At 45.0% G+C, this 19,400-nt stretch overlaps 1 protein-coding gene across 1 annotated transcript in view; it reads left to right on the top strand.

The window, feature by feature from the left end:
- Positions 1-2,262: 2,262 nt before the first annotated feature.
- FGF2 (fibroblast growth factor 2) overlaps positions 2,263-19,400 on the top strand; it is a 23,695-nt gene continuing 6,557 nt past the window's right edge. Inside the window, exon 1 of the mRNA XM_031596846.2 lies at positions 2,263-2,464. Within this exon, the coding sequence (XP_031452706.1) occupies positions 2,278-2,464 (187 nt within the window). The 5' untranslated portion in view covers positions 2,263-2,277. The remainder of the gene's footprint in view (positions 2,465-19,400) is intronic.

The raw sequence follows: 19,400 nt of genomic DNA, 5'->3' as shown, positions 1-19,400 counted from the left end.
TAATTAATGGCTTGGGTGGAGGGGAAATTGCTGTACGGGTGTAATTGTGTGCCAGATCTGAGCCAAGGAAGGGTGGTGGTGGGGATAATGTGGTCAAGGTCACAAGAAAGGAAAATATCAGTGCCAAAATTGTTTTACTCAATGTTAAGAGGAATATTAATGACCATATTACAAGGCTGGAGTGCAGGAGAAAATAGTGTGGAGAAAATAAAAACTGACACATTTTCTATTTGAAGATGAGAAATGAAAAAAAAAAAAACAAAACATATATTAGAAAGAAAAAGAGTAGTGGGACAGATCTTCAGGTGAGTACAAATAGCTGAGAGAGCATGACCTTCCATTCAGCTCTGCTGTCTATTTTGAGGTCACACAGCTATAAGTCCTATTACCAAGTTTCTCAAGAGCTCTTAAGCTCCATACATTATAGTGGTAGTCACTTAGAGCTGCACAACTTGTTAAGAGGATCACTTGGTAGGGAATTTGAGCTGATTAATGGTAAGTTGTCCTATCATTGCTGAGCTGGTCTCTCCCATTCTTCCTTACAGATGCATCTGGAATATATCAGGGCTCTCTCTTGTAAAACATGCATCCAGGCTTCCAGCCAGCTGAGAGGTGCTGCTGTGGGTGCTCCCAGCATGAGCTCACCTCCTGCCTAGCCTGTGCCATCCCTCAGCCCCAATGGTAGAGTGCTGTGGGAGTGCGTATGGCCTGATGAGAGAGTATCAGCCATGGGTAAGCAAGTCTATGAATGTTCACTCTTTAGAAAAGTGTCTATTTTGTTAAAGCTTCTTGTATGTTTAAGAATGATGCCTTTTCCCCACTTTCCCTTTACCTATGTGAATAATTCCCCCTTCTTAGAAAGAGAGGACATTGGAAGAATCTACACTGTGTTGACAAAAAAAAAGTCCTGAATGCAGCTTCTGTTGCAAAAGAAGAACAAGAGGAAACCAGGAGCATCTCTCCTGTTGGCTGAGACTGTAAAACTCTTGGGTTCTGTGATAGCATTCAGATTTCAGAGAAAAGTAGCAGAATGCATCAGAAATGACTGGGCAGCAAGAAGCAGGAGCTGAGGAACATAAAGATGGGGGTGCTGGTGAGCAAGGTCAAAAGCCCCCCTGCCTGCAGCACGACTAGAGGGGTGGCCAGCTGACACCAGGAGACCCTAGGCTGCGCTGAGCTCCCTGTGCTACCTTCCTTGTGATTCAGCCTCCAGAGTGAGGGTGTGGGGACAGCACTGCTGTCACCGATTCTGGGAAAGAATTACAGCTTATGGCTTGCGAGGGATCAGACCTGGGGGAACGCTGACCAGCAGCAAAACTACTCTGGGCTAGCAAAATAGCAAATAGTGTAGGCTGGACAATGTGTATTGCTTTTGGTTCATGTCTGAGTGTGAGCTGCAGCATGTTGGCTCTGCAGAATGCAAAGACCAGTGCTGCTGTATGAGCTGGGATAGGACCAGGGCTGCTGTGCTGCCACGAATCAGGAAGGCTCTCCCAACTTCCCAGGCACAGGTGTGGGTGTGCTGCTGCTGGGCGTTGCAGAAACAGCCTCTGGGCCGAGCAGGTGTTTGCAAAGGTGTCTGCCTCACAGCCGGGAGGTGTGGGGATGGTAAAGGACGTGCATTTTGGGGTTAGGTACAGCGGTGGGGCTGCCAGAGGGCCCTTCCAGCTGCCTTGTGTTGCTTTTGGAGGTAACAGGTGCTCGATTTGCCACTGAACGGAGCGAGTTTGTCTCTGTTGTGCGTGTATAGAAGTGAAGTGGTGGTCACCGTGCGGATTCGAACAGCGCCATACGAGCTTATTATCTTAAGCATTTTAATACAGCGGCCGCGTAACTCTCCGATTTAATGCTCCGTTCAAAGCCAGGGGAGACGCCGCCCGCCCCGCAGCCCGCCCTCTCTCCCTCGCCCCATCATCCCGCTACCGCCGAAGCGGCCCCGCCGCCCCCGTGTCCCCGCCCGGTGCCCCGGCAGCCAGCGGCCCCCGCCCCCGGGCCGGCCCCCGGGCGCGGAGCGGAGCGGGGCGGGCGGGGGCGGGGGCAGCCCGGTGCCGCGGGGAGCCCGCAGCCGCCGCGCTCTGCCCGCCGCCCTCCTGCCTCCATCCCGACGGCCGGCGGCGGCGTTGCGCAGCTCCCGGGCCGGGCCGCGAGGGGCCGGGAGTCGAGCGGGGCCAGGCCGAGACGAGGCTGGACGGCCGCGGCAGGGGACGAGCCCGCCCGGGGCTGGCGGCGGCGGCCGGCGGGGGCCCGGGGCGGCGGGGAGCCGCCGGGGCCCGGCGCATGGCGGCGGGGGCGGCGGGGAGCATCACCACGCTGCCGGCGCTGCCCGACGACGGGGGCGGCGGCGCCTTTCCCCCCGGGCACTTCAAGGACCCCAAGCGGCTCTACTGCAAGAACGGCGGCTTCTTCCTGCGCATCAACCCCGACGGCAGGGTGGACGGCGTCCGCGAGAAGAGCGATCCGCACAGTGAGTGGCCCGGCCGGTCCCTGCTCGTGCCGCGCGTCGCTCGGTGCCCGGAGCTGCACGGGCACCGCTGCCGTATCCCGGGCCGGCTGTTCTCAGCCTCCCCATCTTCTTCCCGCTGTGTCCCAGGGCTCGCCAGGTGCACGGGGTTTGCCTGTGCGCCCAAAGGTGTCAAAACTAGTTTGCGTTGCCCTCAAGTGGGTGCAGTGGCATTTAGCTACTGGCTCCAGCTGCCAGTAGCCAGCTGCCCGTGGGATGCAAGAAGCTGGTGTTTTGCTGGTGTATGTCCTCACAAATAGAGGCATTCTTATTCTCTTATTACAGTAGTCAGGAACAGAGGTGTAGATGTTTAAGGAAACAGGGCTTATAGTGGTCAGAGCATATCACTGGCTGAAAACCGTGGATGGTGTGATTTATGACTGAATGTGGTAAGGGCACACAAGGTGCAGCTGCATCCTGTGGTTCCACAGCAGCAGCTTGTCCCCTGGTACCATGTCCCGAGGAGACCCTGAACAGGCAGAGCGGGCTGCTCTAAAGGCCAGTGCTCCGTGTCTGATCCTTCCTTCACACCTCGGAGCATTCTGTAAGCCGTCAGCCCTCAGGTCTTCTTAATGTGGCATCAAGTCTGTGAAATGCCTGTTTCCTTGCAGCAGGTACAAGGAGTTGCTGGTTAGCTGTCAGATTGTCAATCTGAGCACAGTTGTTACGCAGCGCGAGCGCCGTGAGCAGGCAGTGCCCTAGCTGCAGAGCCTTGGTGCAGCAAACAGGTGAAATGCGTTACTGTGATGCTTTGCCTGATTCCAAGCTGCCCTCCCAGTGACAGTTGCACAGGTGGGACCAAGGCCTGAGCGGTGGAGATGAGAGTGGTGTGTGGGCACACAGAAGTGACAAAAAGCTCTTGCTCTTCTTATTCTGTTCCAGTTTAGGATGTTCACCATCTGCAAAAAAACGTCTTGGAGTTCCAAAGAAGCATTGCAACAGACTGTTCACAAATAACAGTGTTGCCAGGTTGGGCTTCGCTCTGACCGTGTGCAACTTCATGATCCTTTGGTAAAAACGTTTGGCAACAGATGGGGTGAAGATGCTTGTTTTACAGAATGTGTGTAGGGAAAGTTTATTAGTCCAACTGACGCTCCCAGAAAAAGCTAGGAAGCTTTTGGGCTGCATCTGGTATGTTTGCATTTCTCTCTTTCTCAGATACAGTTTTAAAGGGAGATGTGCTCAGTGTTGCATGAGCAATAATAAAATACATTTGCTGCCAGAACAACAGGGTAAATCATAGGGCCTGGACTTCTCAAAGGTCTGTGCCTAAAGCATGTTGCTGGTTTACCACCTACCAGCCAAAGGTCTGCTCTGCATTCATACCGGCCAGTGTCTGCACACCATCAGGTCTGTGCTGGAATGAGTACAGTAATGCATCGTCTTCTCTAGCCTTTTCTATTTGGGAAATGTGGAAATTCTTACCGGAAATAAGTGTAATTTGTTCATAAAACAGGCAATCTTATGCCTAGAAGTAGCTCTGGGGATTTGCTGGAAATGTGACACGGAGGGAAAAGACAACTCGAGTGTATTGGATGCTGAAGGCAGGTCTCGGATGCTGCACTTGGGTTCTCTCCTCACACAGCATTTCAGCCTTGTGTGCTGAAAAGGGTTGTGAGTTTGCATGCTGCTCTGTGCTCACCGGGCTGGGCCAGGCTGCCCCAAACACTGTCCTTCTTGTTTGTGGTAGGGCTTGCCCTTGTTGCCCCTTCTTTTTTTATTTTTGAATGTTCTGCCACAGTAATTCTAGTTCTGTGTTCTTGAGTCTTTCTAATATGTGCTTTCATTTCTTGTTAAGCCTTATCAATAGTAGAATTGTTTAACTGACTTCTCGTGCTGCTTTCCTACCAGTGAATTACAGGTGAAAGTCTTTCCAGTGTTGATACTGCTGTACTGATCCCATTCTGTACACTTCCTTTAGAAGGCTGTTTTCCTCTTTAGGATTTGTGGTATAGCTGATGGGCTGGGATGAGGGCAAATATGTGGTACACTCCCTGTAGGCTGCTCCCTCTTTCCCTGGTGTCAGGCTGTGCACTTGCTCTGAGTCTCACTCCCTCCTCCTCTCCTTGGTATCAGACAGCTGTTTTTTTTTCTTGGAAGAAGTCAGTTCTCAGAAGCAGAGAAAAGGGAGAAGTCAGTGCTCAAAGCGTCAGCAAGGCGTGTTGTTGTGACATTACGTGGGTCACATCTCTGCCATCTTCGTTGTAAATATGTCACTCAGTGCAGCTATGCGCAGTGCTAAACTCTGACCCGGTGAGTGCTGCTCGAGGGAAGTCCCTCTGAAATCCTGTGGTATGCCTGGCGGGTCACAGTGGCGTGACGGCTGGCAGGGAAGTGCCGTAAATCTTGGACAATGTGAAAAGACTTCAAAAATTAACAAAGAAAGTGCACACCTCAAGCCCTGAAGGTTTTATTGGATTAAATAAAAGGTTTTGTAAGATAGTTTTGAAAAAAGAAATATAATGGCTGCAGAGAATTTGGATTAGGAAACTAACTATAGGACAGCTAGGAGAGGTTGTTGGGGGAACTGCTATTCTTATGATTTTTTTTTGTTTGTTTGTTTGTTTGTTTGTTTGTTTGGTCCTGTGTGGAACCAGGAGTTGAATGTGATGATCCTCATGTGTCCCTTCCAACTTGGGATATCTTACGATTCTAATTATACAGAATAACATTTGATTAGCGCATTCTCATTTTCACTTTTGAAGGAAGTTTGTATGGCTCTCTCTGTATGTTTCAGACCAAAGACTAATACTTAAGCTATAAACGAATTTCCATTATCCATGTCCTTCTTTTGCCTCCTCTGTTCTGCCTTAAGCACTAATGACAGCTTGTTAGAAGTGTACGGTCTGGTTTATGTTTTGATGTCAGGAGTTTTGATTGTTTCACACTCATCCCATTCACTTTAGTTTATTCCTAATTTTGTCGTCAGTGAAATGAAGGAATGGAAGTTCATGCCCTGTGTGCTAGAGGAGTCGACTCATGATTCACGTAGTGAAAAAGCTGGACAATACATCTGAGACGGCCGATATTGCCACATCTGACGCGTGTGTGTATTGACATCAGCAAAGTACCCCTTTGGACATACCCTAGGGATTGCTGTTAAGTAGCTTTGGTTTTTTTTCCTTCCAAGAGGTACATTTCAGACAAACAAAAAACAGAAGAGGCTTTCTTAGAGTTTTGTTGCTTAAAGCAAAACAAAAAACCACGTCTTGTTGTTGATCAACAACTTTTGGTTTATGTTGTGGAAAAGTACAAAGATCCCAGTCTTTTTGGAAGGGTTCTCAGAAACTCTCCAGAGGTTTTTGTCTCAAAGAGACTGCAGTGCTGGTGAAAGGGAAAAGCAAGGGGAATGGAAAAGGAACGTGTATCCATACATTTTAAAAAATATCTAACAGCACAGCTGTTTTTCCTTCAGTTTCCCTCACTGAGGAATGGTTGGCATTTGTATATTTCCATAATTTTTCAAGTTGCTTTATTTCATGATGAGCATAAAACAAGGCATCTGAGGAATCCAGAGCCCCTTCTGTCCACTTGTTAACAAAATGATGAGACTCCAGTCTGTCACTCGGAAGGGAGTCAATAGTATGAGCTCCACCAACCCTGCAGATGTCTGAAATACCTTCTTTTTGCTCAGTAACTGGCTGCCTTTCAAGAAATATCTCAAGGAAATGTGAAGTAGGGTAATACTGGTCCAGGAAAATTTCTCCTTAAGAAAGTTCCTTTCATAAATACTTCTGAGTTTATTTGTATCATGTGCAATATCTAAATGATCGCACTCTAATAGTTTTTGAAAGAATATGTTCAAGTATATACTGACTTTAGAGCTTACCAGCTTTGACAAGAAGATAAAAATATTGCAAAATCGTGGTAATGAAAGAAAGCTAGGTGTGATTGTCAGAAACAAAGATTTTGGTGAATGTCAAGAAGTGTTTCAGTGTAACGGTTCAGCACCCAATGCTTAGTTTTGTATAACTAGGTGTGTAAGTTATTTAGGACTCAGATCATCTCCTCTCCCATTTTGGTTTCCCACTGATGTGGCCAGAACTGTTAACAGGGCATCCCGTTCCAAATCCTAACAGTAAATGAGAGATTGATTATTTAATTATCTATTTATTTATCTATCAGAAATCTGGCACAAAATGTCAGAATTTATTGTTTCTATTAAAGTCTCTCTGGAAATGGATTCATTTGGCATTACCTTTGATCTACTGCACAGACCTCGACTGTTTTGTCAAATACTGATTCTTTGCAACATGATCCATACAGACATTCTTCCTGGATGTAGCTGGTTTTAAGGAATGGGGTACCATAGCCCACATTGGGGGGGGAAAAAAAAAAAAGAGCTGAGAATGTGTTTCATGTATGTCTTTGGCTTACTTTGTCATAGAATTACTGTCATGTTTCCTGCATGGTCCCATAAGGGAAAGTAATGAAGTGAGAGGCAGACTGCCTGTGTTAGCTGGGCACACTGGGACAAGCGTGCTGCTAAGGGATGGGTATTCTCTGTTCTGTTATCATGCATGCTAATCCTCATACTCTGATTTTAGTGCTTCTTACCTACCGCCGAGGTGTGTGGCTGAGCAGTGGGGGCTCTCTGAAGGTGAAGGCAGGCAAATAAGAGATGTAAATTGTCCCATCTCCCACCTGCTTTCTGCTTCGTGTGGATAAGGCTGGTTGAGGAGTGGAGGATTCTCAGGGCACAGCTGTCCGCAGGTACACTAGAGGGCAGGATTTAGCCCATCAGTGTTTTAACGGGCTTCACAGATCAGGAGTGCTTATATGGTACTTAAATATACGTCTTCACAGCAAAAAAAGCAAGTCCAACTCATGTCCAACATACCTGAATGGTAAATACAGATAATATTTAGTATTTTTACAGCATATGGCCAAGTTATGGAGATAGTAACAGAAATGCAAATTCTTGTGAAAGTTCTCTCTGATCCCATTATGTGGGTATATTAAGTCTGTCAATAAAACTCTTTAGCTACACAAGTCTAATGTTTGGTGAAGATGTGATGAAGACTTTTGGATATTTTTGAACTTGATAAAACGGATCCACGTATTCTGGAATTGCTCATCAAGCAAATCAGATCTGGCAGCTGCTAATAAACGCTTGAAAACTGTGCAGCTGGTCGTGAGAAAAAGTTTGTATTGTGGTAGAAATAAGTTTAAAAGCATTTTAAAATTTTTAGTAATATGTGATTGTTGTTTTTTTTAATATACAATTTCTTTGGGTAGACAAAGAACCTAAATTAAAGTTAATTAAATTAAAAACTGTGGGTTTTTTCCTCTCTTTTTCTCTTCCCTCCCTGCCTCCCCCACCCACCCTTCCCCCCTTAATACATGCTTGGTGTATATTGCAAAAGATTTTAAAAAGATGTTAAGTTCATCTTCTGTTCCATAATAAAAGCTAGAGCAGTGCTAAGGGCACAGGCTGCTGAATGATCAGGCTTGGGTGAAGATCTGGTTTGGGCAGTTGAATTAACGGTCACAGGAAAATCCTAGAATAATACCCTTGTCTCCACAGAATACGCATACCTGCTGTATTTTCTGAAAGGGAGGGACATGCAGTTTAGGGCCAGAATTCTATTTAATTATCTTTTAAAATTCAGGTCAAGAGATTCATTAATTAAACGTAATCTTTTCATGGGCATCTTCTTTTTTCTTTAAGCTACTCATCTTCCTCAGTTTATTATATCTTGCAAGTAGTTTAAAAGTATAATTATCCAATGGTTTCTGTACCTTTTAAAGTTGCTAACGTGCTGAAGTGAAACTCATAAAAAGAGAGTTTATTTACCAAGCTTCTTTTCCCCGAGCTAGAATTTCTTCTTTTTTTTCTTCCTTTTTATTCCCTAGGAAAATACTTTCTGGTGTTTCCTCCTTTGTTTAAGCAGTTAGAACTAAAGCAATGAATTCATCCATAACTTGATGATTTGTTCAGAAGAAGATTGAGTTCATATGCTGATTGTTAACATTTTTTAACATGGTTGGGAGCATGATTCTCAGATCACTGGCCGTCATCTGTTGTTTCAAAGTACGAGGGAGGTGATCAGTTGTGCTGCTGATATATGACCCTGGAAACAGTGGAGCTGTTTGGCTGTCAGTGGCATCATGGTTAGTGTAATAACCTACTAAAACCAGTATGAACTATGTAACCTTACTATAATTCAATTCAAAAAGAAAGAAAAAAAAAGATTTCCTGAGAATGCTTAAGTTTCCATTCCTGAAAAAGGATACTTGCCCATGATCTTTGAATTGGGTATCCTTACTAAGCAGTATTTGAAATATTTATGGCATGACTTTTGAAGCCCAGAAGTCTGTAATGAGATCACATTTAAATTCTGTTTGAAAATGAATAACTTTAGTAATATCCTCGCAAGACCACGAACTTCAAATTAAAGCAGCTCTCTTTATTTGTCATTTTCAAAAACGTATTTTGTGGCAATATATGGGTAAACCAGAGTTCCCATCTGCTTCTTCTGCCTCCTGGCTTTTCCATAAAAATATTTAAACGGTGACTGTCTGGAGTGCTGATGCCATTTCAGGATTATTATCTTATGTATTTGTTTTGTTTCCTCAGGGTAGGGTCAGAATTTGACTGGATGCTGATATGCTTGTCCGAGAGTATAAATGAGATGATGTCTACAAAGTTGGGTGGAGGTCGTCTTACACAAACTACCACTGTACACTTCTGGTTGAGTGATCCTGTATATAGATTATCACTCATGTTTGACTTTTAGAGCTTGAAATCACTTTTCTTGAGTGATTCAAAGGAGAAAGGGCAAACTAGGAGCTAGACTCTATAGTCATTAGTAGTTATGATATGATGTCAAGTAATGATCTCATCCTGTGGAGCTTGTAGCTTGCCTGTTGTGATGAGACTTCAGCAGATCTCATAAAACAGTAGTCAGTAGGATTCCACCTGGAATTTGTACACTGCAAAATCCTGATGCTTATGGCTATGAAATATTGTATGGTGTTCCTTCTCTCAAGGTGACCCAGCCCGATCCCCAGCCTGCTTGGTGTCCATCTAGAAACATTTCTGCACCCGCGTTTAATTAGTAGTTCTGCTGCTATTCTGTGTGTGCTGTAGCTCTGTGATTGTCTTATCCTGATAAAGAATATTCTTACCACTTTGAAGTGTACTGGCAAAATACAATGAGACTCTAGAATTAGGTGGCACAGCAGCTCAGCCTGTGCTTGGTATGCTTCTTTTGGGGAAACAACAGTTGTACCTGGTGGGACCGGCACTATTTTTTTGGCAGGCAATATCATTTCTTGGTGTTTCTAGATACTGGGGAATAAGTACTCAAGTCTACCGGTCTATCCAAATTCCCCCTTCATTTTTTCTTTTTTTTTTTCTTTTTTTTTCTTTTTTGACTTCTTCGGTGTTGTATTTGAGCATTACCTGCTGTGCTGACTGACCAAAATCCTTTGGCTAGATGCTTCAGCTGACCTAACAAGTCTGTGCTGCTAAAAGGGGTGGTCTCTTTTACTCTTTCCCCCCACCCAGTTTCAGCTGTGCTGTAGTTGGCATTACTTCTAGCCCTGAGTTCACAGAAGGGCCAGATCGTTTCTTTTGCTGTATTGGCAGAAATGCGTTTGTTCTCTCAGTCCCTTCCACCGCATTAGTTTCTATTTGATTTATTGCATTGAATTGGTTCCCCAGGACGTCACAGAAAGTGCCAGAGTTGGTGTGAGGGAGGTGATGATAGTGTGCAGCTGGAAGTGCGGGACAGGCAGGAACATTCCTGTTTCAGCAGCAGCTGGTGGTTTGGTGTCACAGCCCATCTTTTGCCGTGACCTGAGCCATTTCATGTGTTACAGTGCAGGACAAGGTGCAGTATCCTGCTTGATGGATGGCTTGGAGAGAATAAATCAATGAGATGGTGCCTATGTAGTTGGGTGGAGGTCATCTTAAACTAACTACTGTGGTGCACTTCTGATGCAGTCCATGAAGTTGTCACCTATAGTTCATCACAGGTCAGAATAGTAATGTTAGGACTATATTACAATGAGTGTTAGCATGGTCCAGCAGCTTGGGGGAAGACTTGTTCTGACTCTGGATGTAGGTGGTTGCACGTGGAGAATAGTTTTGTGCAGTATTACCCTGGATGCTGTTGATACCTATAGCAAGAGAGATGGATATAGAAAGGAATGCATATTTTAGTGTGGAGAAGCAGTGAATGCAGGGTATGTGGCCCTGCAGACCCCAGTCGTTGGCTCCCCAGCACAGGCTGAGTCCTATGGTGTGTGCCATCTGCCTCCTCACAGTCAGCCTTGGGGCTTGAGAAAGTTAGAGTGTTCCTAAGCACTTGGAGGAAAATCTGAAACCGCGCTACATGTTTTGTTTTTGGATTTAGGGAATTTGGTTTTATATGAAGAACAACCCATTATTTGGGGGCAAGGCTGCATTCAAGCAACGTCGGGCTGTTAGTGACGATTGCAGTTGGCTGTTCTGAGTTGGCAGTGATTGACAGCTGCTGTCCTTCGCTGGCCTCACTGCGTGCAGCCTGCGCCGCTCCCCTGTGTGTGCGTTATTTAAATGTCAGCGCAGGGTGGATACATGGCCTGATGGAAGGGGATAAAATAGACGGAGGATGAAGTAAGTCTCTGGGCTTAATGTTGACTTTGCATTGTCCTTGCAGTAAACTGGCACCAGTGAAATGCTGTGCGCATGCATATGGGTTTTGATTGCTTTAAATTGCCTTTGCATTAATATTTATTAAAGGCTTAGTGCTTGATTCTGATCAGCTCTTTTTTTGTTGGTACTGAAAATTTGAAAAGTGCAAAACTGTCATTGTCACCATCTCAACCTTTTGTGTGATATCTCAAGCAATCGTGTCTGAGTGCATCTCTGAAGCAGCTCTCTGTTACTTCTTCTTCTTCCCATGTCCCTCGAGCACCCTGCATGCGTGACACAGTTCCCCTGTTACCACTGTATTTCAGGCTCTCCTGAAGTCCAGCTTTTCCTCTTCACCTGCAGACTCCAGGCTGGCTGTACCTGTGGGCTAGCAATCCCACACTACTGCAGTGCTGGCTTGTCCTTTCCTCTGACTCTGTTCTTTAAGTGCTCCAATGTCTCTACAGCACCATACTCTCCTGTAGTTACTGTACTGAAAAATACCTTTTAAATGTAACACATTTTACTTTTTTTTTTATCTTCAGAGTGCGCTTTGCCTTGTCTCAGGTTGTTCCTGCTTCTATGCGTGTTGATTTTGCTGCAAGTGAGAAACAGTTCATAGCTGTAAGACACCGGTGAATGTGCAATTAATGTAAAGAGCCCAAGTTCTGCAAGTTCCAAATGCACCTTTTACTATCAGCCAGTGGCATTATGTTATGGCTCGATTGTTGCAGCAGCTTTGTTTTAAAGCTGAAGAACAGGAAGTGGTTATTTTTTCACTTATTGCTGTGAATACTGGGTGAGAGCAGTTGGAGGAAATGTGAAGGATTACTTTACTCTCAGTAAAACAGATCATGCGGGATAAGTCTAAAAACCATGTGTGTATGTGCATTCATGGTTTTGTTAATGAAGCCTTCAAATACTGTTGTAAATCAAGTTGTTGGGTTAAGCTACTGGCACTTAGCAACTTTGTGGACTCAGTAATTAATAGAGTTCCTTGGTAAAACTGATAAATTTTCCTGCTGGTTCTGTCCTCTTAACAAAACGATGCATTTGGTTCCTCTGCAGTAACCAGGGGGCTGCATGCAGGGATTTAGAAACGTTGTATAGGAAGGTGTATTTGTAGTGTCTGGCACTTCATATCCTCATGTAATGCCAAGCAATTGCTCTGTACTTGACTCCGCAGTATGAAATACCCAGGTTGTGTATTGTCAGCAGAACATAGAAGCTGCTGTGCTTTTAACTTTCAAAGCACTCTGTGAAGTTTGATGGCGCAGTTTGTGCAAGCTGCGTGCAGTGGAGAAGTGCCGCTGTGCGCATCTTACAGGCAGGCACATTGGCAAGGAGGCTGAGCCTGGCTGTAGCTGGAGAGGGTGAACGTTACAGTATTCTGAAACAACTTCTGTACCATCCAGTGTATGGGGAGCATCTGAGGATGCTCTGCAGTTGGTAATCGGTGTTTCCTGAGGAGGACTGCTGGGGTGATAGGTGTACATTAGGTGGAGCTGGATGTTTGTAGGAACTGGAATTAAGATATAACTTACAGCAAAGAGAGAAGCTAAATAGGGAAATGATTTTCATTACATTCAGCGTTTCTTGTACTTTGACTAAAGCCCCCGAAGCCAATGAGTGGCTGTAAGGCTGGCTTCGTCAGCTGGTAGCTGGCCCCACTCCTTGTTACTCCACTCAGTGCCTCACACTGAACCTTAAGTGCAGCCGGAACTTTTCAAAGTGTTTGTATTCCAGAAGTGTGCATTTTTGTTGTGGATGTTTACGTTTTAAAGACCTTAGGTCTGTCTGCAAGTGGTTTTATGCCTCTGGCTGGCAAGAAGGAAAAAGATACACTTAGAATGCTGTCATGCAAAAGCAAAGAAATGTGCCTTTGTATGGGAGCATGACTCACTGTTTCTTAGTGTGGCACTTCATTTGCTTGATTATTTTTTGTTGTTGTTGCTGTTCTGTGGTTTTTGTTTATGAAATGACCACCTCTTCCTGTTGGGGCCCGCTTGCTACTTTTTGTCTGTGTCCCTCCTGCACGTGTGTTCTGGGGTTTGGGCAGTGTGTATTTCTGATAGCACTGTTGTTTTCGACGGGCAAGCAGAAAGCAAGCAAAGTGGTGGTTTCCCGTTTGCAGTCTCAGGAGGTACCTTGGGTGCAAAGTTTGTCAGTTAGTAGAGGGCATGTATATGCTATGTATGGGAGAAATACAGCCCAGGATGTTTCTGATTGCTAGAGATCGGGTTATGTAGGCATCGCTGACTCACTGGGATTTGGATCTCTGACCCACAGGGCAGTTCTCGGGGAATGCCAAAGCCGAGGTGTTAGTGTGCATGTCTGCATGCAGGTCTATCTTTGAGCCAGCCCTCAGGTTTGGGAGGTTTGGTGTGTGCAGTGTGGAGCAAGCGCAGCCAACTGTGTCCGGCTGGACACCTGGCTGGGAATAGGAGTTGCCCCGAGTATGAAGGAATTGTTAGCTTCAGCCACACAGTGTGCAGGAGTGGGAACTCAGAGGGTGTTATGTTTAGCAAAACATTGATTGTTATTTTCACCCCCCCCCCCCTTTTTTTTTTTTTTCTGAACTTCATGTTTCTGATATTTACTCCCTCTGGAGTTGTTCTGCCTCCGTAGCAGCAAGGCTGTGGAGTGTTACTGCCCTGCTCTTTTCTGCAGGCATGGAGCTGCAGAGGACAACCAGCGTGGAGCTGGCGCAGCAGCTCTGCAGCAGTGTCATTCGGGGGCCTCGTGGAAGGGTTTTCCTTGCAGGGCCTCTGCAAATATGTTGGAGATGGGCCCTGAGCCTTTGGCTTGAATTTCTCTTTTCCGTAGCGGAGCCTGCAGTAACGCAGTCATTGATCCAGGGACGTGCAGCCTGGGGCTTTCAAGGGTACAGAAACTCTCCTTTCTTGTAAACCAAGGTGTTTGGCTGGTGACCTTTCCAGTTACAATAAAGCAGCTGTATATTAGTGCAAATGGCCTGAAGTAGTATCAAGTTCCTCCTCTTTTTCCGGAGTCCGTAAGCTGCTCTGCTATTTTCTGTGTCCAAGCACTCTGCATTTGCTGTTGAGATGTTCACAACATGCATATAACCTCTTGAAGTTGGTCAGTGCCTGGGGGCCTGAATTCTTCTTGGTAAAATCTGTTTCCCATCCCAATGCTGCAGGGATTTAATGACGGTGTTGCAGTCATGAAAAGAGTCACTGTCTTAAGTCTGAGAGAAAGAGAAGTGGGAAAATACAGAGCTGTGTGTGCTGGCAGTGGACATCCAGATCACCTGCTTCAGCCCTGGAAGCAATGTTTCAGTGCAGAAAGAAGACCCTGCGGAGTTGAAACCTGTTTGTGTGGTTTGGGGGCAGTGGTCTGTCTTGCAGCAGCAGTAGGTGTGGCTGCAGGGCATGTTGGTGAGCCCTAGTGAGCTCAGGTTTAGCTTGGGTGGCTGCCTGCAATGAGATTGGGTGGTGGGGTTTTCATTGCGGGGTGATGGGCCCTGAGCAGGAGGCTGGGGTAGGCAGGGGCCCAGCTGACCTGAATCCCATGAAAGCGTGGCTGTGTCTGTACTGAGATCCACTTGTAGTGATTTTCACTAAGTCAGCTATAGTGCAATTGTAGTTTAAGCCTTTATCCCTGCTTCCTTTGCTGTGCAAGTGTACCCGAGCATATATGCTCACGGCATATACTTACTTTAGGATTTTTTATGTAGTAGGTAAATTTCCCACTTCCTTGTGCAGGAATAGGAAAAAGGAGATGTGACTCCACTCATACATCTCAAATCCCACTTCCCTGAGCTGCAGTGCAGTGACTTCAAGTATAGCATGCTTGCCCTGCCCCTTCTCCATTGCAGCTTGCTCTTTACATCTATTTTTTTTTTTCCTTCATGTGTTTTTGCCACTTTTTTCCCTCAGTCTGACCCTTGCTTTCCCACCTCCTTTGTGATGGCATGGCTGCTGTGAGTGAAATCACAGTGCATGCCCTCGCACACAGCTGTTGCCCCAGGCAAAGCCTGTAGCTCTCTCATTCTAAAACATTAGGTTTCTAAATTTTGACAAGATCTTCTAAATAAGCCCATTTTCTAGGAGGCTTTTGGCTGAACCCTTTATGATGCAGAACGATAAAAACCATTTGGGATGATTTAAGTCAGCGTAGTGTTTTTTGGTCTGGGCTTGTACAAAACCTTTGCTGGGTTGGGAGAGCTGTAAGGGGACCTTGGAGTTTTCTCTGCGCATGTAACTGGCGCTGTTCTGGCGCTCAGGTCAGTAGAAGACCTTCTGGAAAACATACAGAGTTCCTGCATTCTCCACGTCTGCAGGCGTCTGCTCTGTCTGCATTGTGCTACTTGGCCGTAAAATTTTTTCCTCTACTGGAGTACGCAAAACTTGAGTTGGAAATACTTTTTTGAGCTCTCAAAGAAAGCGTGGGAAAGATGTAGTTGGTAACAGAGATCTGATGGAAACCTTGCCAGCCACAGTGCTATTGAATATCACTTCTCAATTTTCGTATTCTTAGACGAGCCTCTCCTAACAGTGAAATAAATGCCCATTTATCATTCTTTCTCAAACACACTGGCGAGTTTAACCTGTAGATCTGCCCTGACCATGTATCCTGTGCAAGACGGATGGTCGCATCAGTGCTGTAACTGCAGTCTGTTGTGCACAGGCCAGCAGTGCCGTGAGTGCCTGCAGGGCTCTGCTGGCTGCAGGGCAGGAGCACAGTGCTGCAGTCAGTGCTGTTGGGGTGCACTGTGTATCTGCATGGGGACCAGAGCTCTCTCAGCTCAGCTGCCAAAAAGATGTAGAATTCCCACACTTTGGAGGTGGGATGCGCTGCTCTTAATTAGCAGCTGGGGAAAGAATTTGGATAGAGTCCTCTGTGAAAGCATTTTGGAGTTCAAGAAGATGATAAACAGATTTGTAAATTTTGCAAATTTACAAGATCTGGGGATTTTTTTTTTTCATTCTGTTACTGTGAGTTTCTCTGAAATTCCCATGTAAAAAGTAAAATAAAATTCAGTTTTTGCTGCAAGGACAAGTTAATTACAGAGGGTTGGTGGCCCAGGTGGGGTACTCTGCCTCTGGGCTTATTGCAGCTCAGTAGTTAGGAAACAGGGCTGCCAGGAGAGTAGTGTGAAGGAATCTCCTGATGTCACCTGCAGGGTGAGCAAAAGGAGACTTGTCTGTCATGTGCTTTTTTTATATCACAGTTCTTTTCCCTGCAGCTGGAATACTTTCAGTGCTTCTTGCTCTTGAGCCAGTTATTTTAATATTTTTTTCTAAACAAAAGAACAAAAGCATGTATTTATTATTAAAAACAAAAACAAAACCACACCAATATTCTAGTTAAGAATTTCCTTGATACATTCTGTCCAAAGGGCAATTAATATCTATTATTAATTTAATATGGGTTTGAGATTGTCCCCCTTCTACATCTGGTACTGCAGCACTCTTTCTTGCTGGGAAGTCAACGCTGCAGTATAATGGGTCATGTTGTTAAAGCTGTATGTTATGGTTTGTGAACAAATTCCTTTTTGTGGTTGTGCACAGCACAGGAACAAGGAAACTGCTCAGAAGAGGGCTTTATTTAGGATTGTTCTGCAATCCTATCTTCAAGTATTAGAAGGCTGCTGCAGAAGAGGGCTTCAAATTCATCTCCTAATTATAGTTCAGTGCCTTAACTTTATCTTCTTTGTATTCATCTCTTGTAATCTTTCTTATATCTTCGCAAAGATACCACTTTATCCTTCTTCCTGAGAGTTTTTACTGTGGCATGAGAAGAAATTTGTCCACCTTGCATTTCATTTCTTCATACTTGGTAGACAAAGGGAAGGTGATCGCATTTCACTTTATTAGGGAGAAGTGCTAAAGAAAGTCTTATTAGCAGTAGTGAATGTTCCTTTGTAGTAAAGGTCATGTAGGTTATAACTGGGATGGGAGTGCTGTATATTTTATAACCTTGCGGTGATGCAGCCTTAGTCCCGAAGACGTTTGCTCAGCGTGCCGGGTCCTTTGTTGCTACCACGCCACATTTGTGGCATTCACCACAAACTAAAGGGTGTTCAGTGAACGTGAATAGTGAAGCACGTACGTATATTGTGCTGTGCTGGAGGGGCCCTCCCAAAGGACTGCAAAAATAACTGGGAAAACACACCCTTTTGGCCCCTGGGTTCACAATTAGCTGTTTGACGATGTTCTGTGCTTCTTTCTTAGGTTACAAACTTCTTGATTAAATGACCTACATTTTGTCAAGGGGAAACAGCTGGTGAGCGTGGTTTTAAGGCGTGGAGCGACTGCTGTCACGTCTCAAGATTATTCACCATCATGTCCAAAGGTTTTCATGGTTTTGAGATTCAATTACACTAAAGACAAATGTTATGAATACATCTAAAATGATGGCTCACATTTCAACGGTCGCTGTTGGTGACTTAAGGGGCACGAAAGATATGGATCAACAGTGCCAAGTATTCTATGAAGTTCTGTTCAGATAAACTCCATCACCTTGGTTTTCAGATGGTTGACACAGCTGTTCCTTGTTAAGCATGTTTGGGTGCACCTCACAAGTCTCTTTCCCCCCAGTCCCTGCACAGAGCACTTCTCTGCGCTCCAGCTTCCCCCAAAGGCTGGGTGTTGCATGTTGCTGGAAGCTGCTCACAGCTCTGTTGTTGGCCTAATGCAGGGAGGGCTGTGCTTTGGGTACTGGATTCTGGGGTGAAATTCAGCATTTCAGCTGTCTTCTTACAATAGCAGAGGTTTCTGTATTCCTTAGAAGTCTTGGGCTATTAGTGATTTGGAAAGGTCTTGATTATTTATACTTTTTTATTTGTGTAAAATGGCAACAGGCATATAATCAATAATAAACCATTTCTTCTTTATAGAGTAGCACCTGCATTAATTTGGCTTCAGATCTGTATAAAAATTAGAGGAGTCAATGTAAACACGGTGTTTGCCAGTATGTTTATATACAATATATAAAATCCAGTGGAATGCTTGAAAAAGAGTTTGCGACAGTTATCCCAAAAGTTCCATGTTCCTGGCATTCTCACTATTAGGACTTTTTCAGTCCTTTCCTTCAGAAAAGCAGAAAAAGGTCTTCCAGTTGGACTGCAAAATCTTTTCCCCAAAACAAAATTTCAAATGAGCCACAGCCACCCTCAGAATCCTGGGAGATGCTTCCACTGCAAACCTTACTGTTGCTTCGAATATTTATTCTGAGGGTTAAAGGGTGAAGCTTTATAATTCAAATACATCTTTAAATAGAAGAACTGATAACACTTCATGAGAGCAGAGGGGTGCATGAGGCTCATGTACTGGTATTGCCTGTCAGACTCATCCCACCAAGCTGCAATACCTGTCTTATGATACAGGACGTGAACTGGAGATGCTGGTTCTGAGCAGCAAACCCAGACTGATGCAAGTGTGTTGCTGAGTACTTCCAAGTGTAGCTGTCATTTCATCTTGCTGGGCTTTGTCACAGTTAGATCTCTCTCTATTGCATTTTCAGATGCAAAATATTTTGGGTTTTTTGTTGTTGTTTTTTTCTTTCTTTCTTTCTTTTTTTCCCCACTAATTCCCAAAATAATTTCTGGAATGAAAACAGAGTTTCAGTCCAGTTGGTTTTTGGAAACGCCGATAAGTCTCACACCAGATGAGTCACATCCTTCACTTTAACACCTGATGGGCATGTAACCCATACCAGCCTGCAACGCACTGGTTGTTCTTTCTTTAGCTGCTGCAATTCTTTGGCAAAAGTGTTTTCTCCAAGTACCCCAGGAAGGCGAGAAGCTATTCCTCTCCTGTTCCTTATTTTGTGGATGGCTGTGTTGCAATGCTCTTGCTTTCTGCCATGGAAATACTATTCTCTTAAAAATCCCTGTAAGTGAAAGCACAGCACTGCGCAGGAAAATCTGGGATTGCTTCTGTGTGAATGACTTCGCAGGTCCAGTTTTGTCTGGAAGGAGTGGCAGTCCAGGACAGAGGGCAAATAGGGATTTGGGGAACTGTTACGCGGATGGTTGTGTTTGTTTTTAGCAGAAATCAGATAAAATTGTATTGCTCGGGCAAGCCCGCAGCGGAGCAGAGCCACAAGGAAAGGCTTCGTTTTTTTTGAAGGCAGGGAGAGAGGGGAGAGAAGACCACATGTGAAGCTGTAAGCGGTCCAGAGTGCTGTTGCAGTTTCCAAGTGACATTTTAAATAATCAGAGTTGAACTTTCAGAGGGAGATGTTTTGAAATGGTTGGGATTAAATAGTGCCTTGTGAGGTTTGGGACAACGTGCATGTTGCTGTTTCTCC

The sequence above is a fragment of the Phasianus colchicus genome, chromosome 4 (assembly GCF_987193195.1).
Source record: "Phasianus colchicus chromosome 4, bPhaCol1.hap1.1, whole genome shotgun sequence".
Classification (NCBI taxonomy): Eukaryota; Metazoa; Chordata; class Aves; order Galliformes; family Phasianidae; genus Phasianus; species Phasianus colchicus.
This window is presented reverse-complemented; position numbering and strand designations above follow the sequence as displayed.